The sequence below is a fragment of the Coregonus lavaretus genome (assembly GCF_964263955.1).
Source record: "Coregonus lavaretus genome assembly, contig: HAP1_SCAFFOLD_1831, whole genome shotgun sequence".
Lineage (NCBI taxonomy): Eukaryota > Metazoa > Chordata > Actinopteri > Salmoniformes > Salmonidae > Coregonus > Coregonus lavaretus.
The window spans coordinates 55,486-64,584 of NW_028165327.1; the positions used below are offsets into that span (position 1 = coordinate 55,486).

At 43.3% G+C, this 9,099-nt stretch overlaps 1 protein-coding gene across 1 annotated transcript; it reads right to left on the bottom strand.

The window, feature by feature from the left end:
- Window positions 1-1,936: 1,936 nt before the first annotated feature.
- rpl30 (ribosomal protein L30) lies at window positions 1,937-8,657 on the bottom strand. The gene is made up of 5 exons (XM_084191095.1): window positions 8,537-8,657; window positions 8,375-8,423; window positions 6,783-6,928; window positions 5,154-5,284; window positions 1,937-2,034 (listed from the first exon to the last, which is right to left on the bottom strand). The coding sequence occupies exons 2-5, from the start codon at window positions 8,393-8,395 to the stop codon at window positions 1,982-1,984; spliced, it is 351 nt and encodes a 116-aa protein (XP_084047221.1). The 5' UTR covers window positions 8,396-8,423; window positions 8,537-8,657; the 3' UTR covers window positions 1,937-1,981.
- Window positions 8,658-9,099: the final 442 nt, after the last annotated feature.

Here is a 9,099-nt window from a genome sequence, read left to right on the forward strand (position 1 = left end):
CCTATTTATTGCCTTACCTCCATAACTTGCTACATTTGCACACACTGTATATATATTTATTTATTTTCTATTGTGTTATTGACTGTACATTTTGTTTACCCCATATGTAACTCTGTGTTGTTGTTTTTATCGCACTGCTTTGCTTTATCTTGGCCAGGTCGCAGTTGTAAATGAGAACTTATTCTCAACTGGTTTACCTGGTTCCAATCGTTTTTCCACCATTCATCTTTCCATGTGGGATTTTTCATTTAAGGTCTGTGTTCGTGTACCCAGGCGTGTCCCTCAGACAAGGTAACGCATCACTAATTAGCATTGCTAATTTTTGCGAGTAAATGGAGGCAAATATTGATTAAAATCACCTTGTCCGAGAGAGAATTACACAGCTATCAAAACATCACGCCAAGGTAAGCCTACACCAAAAATGTAATTATATTTTGTGAAATTCACAATGTGAAAAAATGGCAGAAAAAACATTGGAACCATTTCCGTGTTATGGGTATTGACGCGTCCACTGTGGCAGAGTGTAAAACCCTTCCATAACTCTAGCCTCAAGGCCTTGGCCTACTGCAACAGGATAGAATACAACTACAGTTGAAGTCAGAAGTTTACATACACTTAGGTTGGAGTCATTCAAACTCGTTTTTCAACCACTCCACAAATGTCTTGTTAACAAACTATAGTTTTGGCAAGTCGGTTAGGACATCTACTTTGTGCATGACACAAGTAATTTTTCCAACAATTGTTTACAGATTATTTCACTTATAATTCACTGCATCACAATTCCAGTGGGTCAGAAGTTTACATACACTAAATTGACTGTGCCTTTAAACAGCTTGGGAAATTCCAGAAAATTGGCTTTAGAAGCTTCTGTTAGGCTAATTGACATAATTTGAGTCAATTGGAGGTGTACCTGTGGATGTATTTCAAGGCCTACCTTAAAACTCAGTGCCTCTTTGCTTGACATCATGGGAAAATCAAAAGAAATCAGCCAAGACCTTAGGAAAAAATTGTAGACCTCCACAAGTCTGGTTCATCCTTGGGAGCAATTTCCAAACGCCTGAAGGTACCACGTTCATCTGTACAAACAATAGTACACAAGTATAAACACCATGGGACCACGTAGCCGTCATACCGCTCAGGAAGGAGACACGTTCTGTCTCCTAGAGATGAACGTACCTTGGTGCGAAAAGTGCAAATCAATCCCAGAACAACAGCAAAGGGACCTTGTGAAGATGCTGGAGGAAACAGGTACAAAAGTATCTATATCCACAGTAAAACAAGTCCTATATTGACATAACCTCAAAGGCCGCTCAGCAAGGAAGAAGCCACTGCTCCAAAACCACCATAAAAAAGCCAGACTACGGTTTGCAACTGCACATGGGGACAAAGATTGTACTTTTTGGAGAAATGTCCTCTGGTCTGATTAAACAAAAATAGAACTGTTTGGCCATAATGACCATCGTTATGTTTGGAGGAAAAAGGGGGTTGCTTGCAAGCCGAATAACACAATCCCAAACGTGAAGCACGGGGGTGTGGCAAAATGGCTTAAGGACAACAGTCAGCTTGTGGAAGGCTACCCGAAATGTTTGACCCAAGTTAAACAATTTAAAGGCAATGCTACCAAATACTAATTGAGTGTATGTAAACTTCTGACCCACTGGGAATGTGATGAAAGAAATAAAAGCTTAAATAAATCATTCTCTCTACTATTATTCTGACATTTCACATTCTTTAAATAAAGTGGTGATCCTAACTGACCTAAAACAGGGAATTTTTACTAGGATTAAATGTCAGGAATTGTGAAAAACTGAGGTTAAATTTATTTGGCTAAGGTGTATGTAAACTTCCAACTTCAACTGTCCATTATATCCTGACACGGCCTACTAACCCAAGTAGCTAAATGTTTCACTAACAAGAGAAAGACAGACCAAAGAAAGAACATTCAACCAAGTTTATTTCTAACAACAAGAGTCTGAAATGTCTACTTCTCCCCCTGCGGCTGGTCCGGCATACTCCTGATGATGTCTGAATCACCTGTTGAGAGAACAATATTACATTTAGCATACAAGATCCAATCAACAGCACAGGTGATATACTTAAAACCAAGCTTTAGTTTGACAGTGTTTAACCCATATGAGTCTAAACTCAGTCTATGCCGGGGAAGGTTCTACTAAGCTATATAGAATTGTTTTAAGGTCATACCAAGGATCATTTTGCTATTTGATTTGGAATTTTAAGACCCCCTGAAGTATCCCAAAAAAGGATTGATTAAAAAAAGATTTGGGCCTTACTGCTATTAGCCCATACAAACACATTGAATAACAGATTCACTACAGGGAACAGATAGTCCCCAAAACAATAATCTAAGTGAAGTTTGTTCTGAAGTGTTTGTCCTGTCTTAGATGTAAGAAAGATCAGGAAACATTTTTCTTCATGTATTTAACCCCTTATTTTGTCAGTAAACAATTCAAATCAAATTCTATTTGTCACATGCACCAAATACTACAGGTATAGACCTTAGAGTGAAAAGCTTACTTACAAGCCCTTAACATTTATTTTTCTTAACTGCATTGTTGGTTAAGTAAACAATAGATAATTAGAAAATAAAAGCAGTAAAATAACAATAAAAATAACAGTAGGGAGGCTATATACAGGGGGTACCGGTACAGAGTCAATGGGAAATAACAGTAGGGAGGCTATATACAGGGGGTACCGGTAGAGTCAATGGGAAATAACAGTAGGGAGGCTATATACAGGGGGTACCGGTACAGAGTCAATGTGAAATAACAGTAGGGAGGCTATATACAGGGGGTACCGGTACAGAGTCAATGGGAAATAACAGTAGGGAGGCTATATACAGGGGGTACTGGTACAGAGTCAATGGGAAATAACAGAGTCAATATGCAGGCTATATACAGGGGGTACCGGTACAGAGGCAATGGGCGGGGCACCGGTTAGTCGAGGTAATATGTAACTGTAGGTAGAGTTAAAGTGAAAATGCATAGATAATAAACAGAGTAGCAGCAGCGTAAAAGAGGGGGGGACAATGCAAATAGTCCGGGTAGCCATGATTAGCTGTTCAGGAGTCTTATGGCTTGGGGGTAGAAGCTGTTAAGAAGCCTTTTGGACCTAGACTTGGCGCTCTGGTACCGCTTGCCGTGCGGTAGCAGAGAGAACAGTCTATGACTAGGGTGGCTGGAGTCTGACAATTTTGAGGGCCTTCCTCTGACACCGCCTGGTATAGAGGTCCTGGATGGCAGGAAGCTTGGCCCCAGTGATGTACTGGGCCGTACGCACTACCCTCTGTAGTGCCTTGCGGTCGGAGGCCAAGCAGTTACCATACCAGGCAGTAATGCAACCAGTCAGGATGCTCTCGATGGTGCAGATGTAGAACTTTGAGGATCTGAGAACCCATGCCAAATCTTTTCAGTCTCCCGAGGGGGAATAGGCTTGGTCGTGCCCTCTTCACGACTGTCTTGGTGTATTTGGACCATGATAGTTTGTTGGTGATGTGGACACCAAGTCCACAATCATCTCCTTTGTCTTGATCACGTTGAGGGAGAGGTTGTTATCCTGGCACCACACGGCCAGATCTCTGACCTCCTCCCTATAGGCTGTCTCATCGTTGTCGGTGATCAGGCCTCCCACTGTCGTGTCGTCAGCAAACTTAATGATGGTGTTGGAGTCGTACCTGGCCACGCAGTCATGGGTGAACAGGGAGTACAGGAGGGGACTGAGCACGCACCCCTGAGGGGCCCCTGTGTTGAGGATCAGCGTGGCAGATGTGTTGTTACCTACCCTTACCACCTGGGGGCGGCCCGTCAGGAAGTCCAGGATCCAGTTGCAGAGGGAGGTGTTTAGTCCCAGGATCCTTAGCTTAGTGATGAGCTTTGAGGGCACTATGGTGTTGAACGCTGAGCTGTAGTCAATGAATAGCATTCTCACGTAGGTGTTTCTCTTGTCCAGGTGGGAAAGGGCAGTGTGGAGTGCAATAGAGATTGCATCATCTGTGGATCTGTTGGGGCGGTATGCAAATTGGAGTGGGTCTAGGGTTTCTGGGATAATGGTGTTGATGTGAGCCATGACCAGCCTTTCAAAGCACTTCATGGCTACAGACGTCAGTGCTACGGGTCGGTAGTCATTTAGGCAGGTTATCTTAGTGTCCTTGGGCACGGGGACTATGGTGGTCTGCTTGAAACATGTTGGTATTACAGACTCAGTCAGGGACATGTTGAAAATGTCAGTGAAGACACTTGCCAGTTGGTCAGCACATGCTCGGAGTACACGTCCTGGTAATCCGTCTGGCCCTGCGGCCTTGTGAATGTTGACCTGCTTAAAAGTCTTACTCACATCGGCTACGGAGAGCGTGATCACATAGTCATCCGGAACAGCTGGTGCTCTCATGCATGCTTCAGTGTTGCTTGCCTCGAAGCGAGCATAGAAGTGGTTTAGCTCGTCTGGAAGTCTTGTGTTACTGGGCAGCTCGCGGCTGTGCTTCCCTTTGTAGTCTGTAATAGTTTTCAAGCCCTGCCACATCCGACGAGCATCAGAGCCGGTGTAGTACGATTCAATCTTAGTCCTGTATTGACTCTTTGCCTGTTTGATGGTTCGTCAGAGGGCATAGCGGGATTTCTTATAAGCGACCGGGTTAGGCAAACTATTAGAATTTTAGCAACCGGGAAATGGTGGAGCGATTTCGGCGTAGTGCGTTTAACTTCAGGAGAACTAAGGCATTGTCACCAATGAAGCAGGAAGTAACTGGCTAGAGAGGCCAGTCAGTTCAGGTAAACGCTCCATTGGGCGTTTATCTAGTGAATCACTAGTGCTAGTCAGACCACCAGGCGCAAAAATTCACAACGGGCAAATTTGAGAGCAGCAGTGAAAGAAAAATATCTACACATTCGCGAGTACAAAACGATTAAATTTAACATGCTCATGTCATTTGAAAGTAGAGCAGTTTGATACGGTTTATTCTACATTCAGACAGTTTCACCATTCTCCTCAGATGTTCATGTCATCTTTGAAAACAATGATAAATGTATGGATGAAAACTAAACGGTATCAAACTGCTCACTACTAAAGGATTGTCCAACTCTGCAGACAACAATACATCAACAGAATGGCCGTGGTAAACAGGACACCCAGACACTCACCGGGGTCGATGATGGCCAGTGTGCACACCCTGAAGTACTTTCCGCAGGCTGTGCCCAGCTCGATGTTGTTCCCGCTGTAGTGGTGGACGCCAGTCTTGGCCAACATGGCATAGTACTCCACTTCAGACTTCCTGAGGAGCCAGAAATACCTTTTAGAAAAGTGTGACGCAGGCAGCAAAATTCTGAACAAACAATACAAGTTTTTATATATCACCATTCAATTAAACATGATCCTTTTCGGAGTGAGGGGAAAGCAACATGAGTACAAGCTACACTGCAACGTAACATGTTTCCGTTGTGTGAAGGGAGACAACGTAACAGTGATCCACTTCAGTCTAACGCTGTAGTTGTACCGGTTGTTTTCTCAAGGTGTCTGATTGGCTGAATGACCAACTGCAGGTGCAGCCAGTAACACCAAATCATTTTAATGTTCCTCCGGTTCTTACGCACCTGCAAGCAGACCAATACAGGTGCGCTTTTGTGGGAGGACTACATAAAAAAAACATAAGAACGCACAAGCAACACTTGATATAGTTATTTGGTCAATGCAATATGACTTGTTCAATATCTAAATCAATCAATATGACTTGTTCAATATCTAATCAATCAATATCTAACTACTGGGCTGGCTTTACTGGGGCCCCATTAGGAAGAAGTCATCATGCCAAGCCTAACTACTGGGCTGGCTTTACTGGGGCCCCATTAGGAAGAAGTCATCATGCCAAGACTAACTACTGGGCTGGCTTTACTGGGGCCCCATTAGGAAGAAGTCATCATGCCAAGACTAACTACTGGGCTGGCTTTACTGGGGCCCCATTAGGAAGAAGTCATCATGCCAAGACTAACTACTGGGCTGGCTTTACTGGGGCCCCATTAGGAAGAAGTCATCATGCCAAGACTAACTACTGGGCTGGCTTTACTGGGGCCCCATTAGGAAGAAGTCATCATGCCAAGACTAACTACTGGGCTGGCTTTACTGGGGCCCCATTAGGAAGAAGTCATCATGCCAAGACTAACTACTGGGCTGGCTTTACTGGGGCCCCATTAGGAAGAAGTCATCATGCCAAGACTAACTACTGGGCTGGCTTTACTGGGGCCCCATTAGGAAGAAGTCATCATGCCAAGACTAACTACTGGGCTGGCTTTACTGGGGCCCCATTAGGAAGAAGTCATCATGCCAAGACTAACTACTGGGCTGGCTTTACTGGGGCCCCATTAGGAAGAAGTCATCATGCCAAGCCTAACTACTGGGCTGGCTTTACTGGGGCCCCATTAGGAAGAAGTCATCATGCCAAGACTAACTACTGGGCTGGCTTTGATCATCCTTTCACGTGGTCTGTTCCACATGGTTCCAGACACTATGGTGGATGAGGGATCTGGGTTGTATTCATTAATCGGATTCCGTTACAAAATGCTTTGCAACGGAACCTGTTAACTATTTACTCTAGGAACCAAACGTGGAAGAGACCTACATGAATTTGTCCAATAGCAACTCTAGTTTTCGTTGCAAAACGTTTTCCATTTGACGTAAAGGTTTTCCATTGCAAAACTTTAGCTCACCAAATGTATTAGTGATAGCTTTAACATCAGCTAATACCGCTAAATAATTGTAATGCAGGCCTTAGTTACCTGAGGGCAGGTGTGTTGTTGGCCAGGATGACCAGCTTGGCTTTGCCCTGGCGGATCATCTTCTGAGACTGCTTGTATCCCAGAACGTATTTACCGCTCTTCATCACCAACTGGAGACGGGAGTTGATGGACTCCAGGGACTTTTTCTGCCACCAAAGAAACAATTGTGTTAAGTGACAAACATTTTGGTGAACTATGAACCAAACATGTTATTTGGTCTTCTAATGTGATTTGAGTACATAAAACAAGCTAGTTTATTTCTTCATCCACTATCAACATTCCACCCCGCTGAGTAGATAACTAGTTATACACGCCACCATTGCATTGCAGAAGAGCTGTTAACTAGCTAACTGGATTTATCAAATCAAATTGTATTTGTCACATGGCAGAATACAACAGGTGTAGACCTTACCATGAAATGCTTACTTTACAAGCCCTTAACCAACAATGCAGTTCAAGAAATAGAGTGAAGAAAATATTTACTAAATAAACTAAAGTAAAAAAATAAAATAAAAAGTTACCATAAAATGACATAACAATAACGAGTCTATATACAGGGGGTACCGGTTCCGAGTCAATGTGCGGGGGTACAGGATAGTCGAGGTAATTTCTACATGTAGGTAGGGGTAAAGGGACTATGCATAGATAATAAACAGACATGTAGGTAGGGGTAAAGGGACTATGCATAGATAATAAACAGACATGTAGGTAGGGGTAAAGGGACTATGCATAGATAATAAACAGACATGTGGGTAGGGGTAAAGGGACTATGCATAGATAATAAACAGACATGTAGGTAGGGGTAAAGGGACTATGCATAGATAATAAACAGACATGTAGGTAGGGGTAAAGGGACTATGCATAGATAATAAACAGACATGTAGGTAGGGGTAAAGGGACTATGCATAGATAATAAACAGACATGTGGGTAGGGGTAAAGGGACTATGCATAGATAATAAACAGACATGTAGGTAGGGGTAAAGGGACTATGCATAGATAATAAACAGACATGTAGGTAGGGGTAAAGGGACTATGCATAGATAATAAACAGACATGTAGGTAGGGGTAAAGGGACTATGCATAGATAATAAACAGACATGTGGGTAGGGGTAAAGGGACTATGCATAGATAATAAACAGACATGTAGGTAGGGGTAAAGGGACTATGCATAGATAATAAACAGACATGTAGGTAGGGGTAAAGTGACTATGCATAGATAATACACAGACATGTAGGTAGGGGTAAAGGGACTATGCATAGATAATACACATCAGACAGAATATTTCCGATGACTGTACTGTTACATAGCGTTTCTTGATTAGCCAACTATAATGTCAAAATACCCCCAAAGCAATCATTCAACTTGCCGTTTGGCTAACTAGTTAACGAGTTGCTAACCGATAGAGCTAGCTATCTGGCTAGATTAAGCAAGTTGGCAACAACTAAAGCTAGACATGTCCTGGAAATTAGAAAATGGTAGGTTGGAGCAAGTTAAACATATGTACGGGCCACATCGACAGTTAATAAAAACGTGTAAACCCAGACAGCACCACGCTGCCACCATGCATGCGTTCACGACAGCTCGACTCACCGTCTTCTTTGCGGCCACCATAGCTGCGGTCTAGTCCGTTCTGGCCAACCTGAACACAACATTTAACATTGGACAATCTTACGTTAGTGATCAACCGGGCGACGTGCACCAAAATGGCCTAAATAGATTTATTTTAAAGAATAAACACAGAGCTGAACTTACAAGCTTCTCGCTCCAATATGGCCTCAGGAAGAAAGGAAGTCCCAGCGTGCTTTGCGGCCGTTTGGACCGGGGACCGGGGACCGGGACCGGGACCGGGGTGGTCCTGCGCAGATTCACTGATCTGTGAAGAAGACATATAAAAGAAAGCCAGTGTGCGCCAGTTGAGGTGATTTGTAGATCAGATCATGTACGCAGCCCGACATGTTATCGCGAGAAAGCAAGGGCCCAATACACTACAGATCTAGAAACAGCTTTTATAATGGAACGTGTGTTTTTACCAACTGGAGGACAAACACAAAACTGATCCTGATCTGCTTTTAGTCTGCTGTTTGTGTAATAATAATGTCACGGAGTCGGAGCGTTGAGTAGAATTAGCCCAATTCGGCAGAAAATCTGTCTCCCTCCAGCAAGGACTTTTTGTATGTAGGTCAATGAGTGTCGAATTTGGTCAACAAAAAAGGAATGGCTTATTTGCTACGTGAGGTTTATTTGATCTAATAGAAGTTTCGTAATGACTAAGTTGTTAAGAGTGTACTGATATAAGTAGGACACGTGACATCCCG

Bases quoted from the DNA above. Each gene is read 5' to 3' on its own strand.
- rpl30 (XM_084191095.1), bottom strand. From the start codon at position 8,395: ATGGTGGCCGCAAAGAAGACG. The intron at 6,929-8,374 runs GTGAGTCGAGCT...CTTTGGTGGCAG, and splicing joins TGGTGGCCGCAAAGAAGACG to AAAAAGTCCCTGGAGTCCAT. The intron at 5,285-6,782 runs GTAACTAAGGCC...CTGGCTCCTCAG, and splicing joins AACAACACACCTGCCCTCAG to GAAGTCTGAAGTGGAGTACT.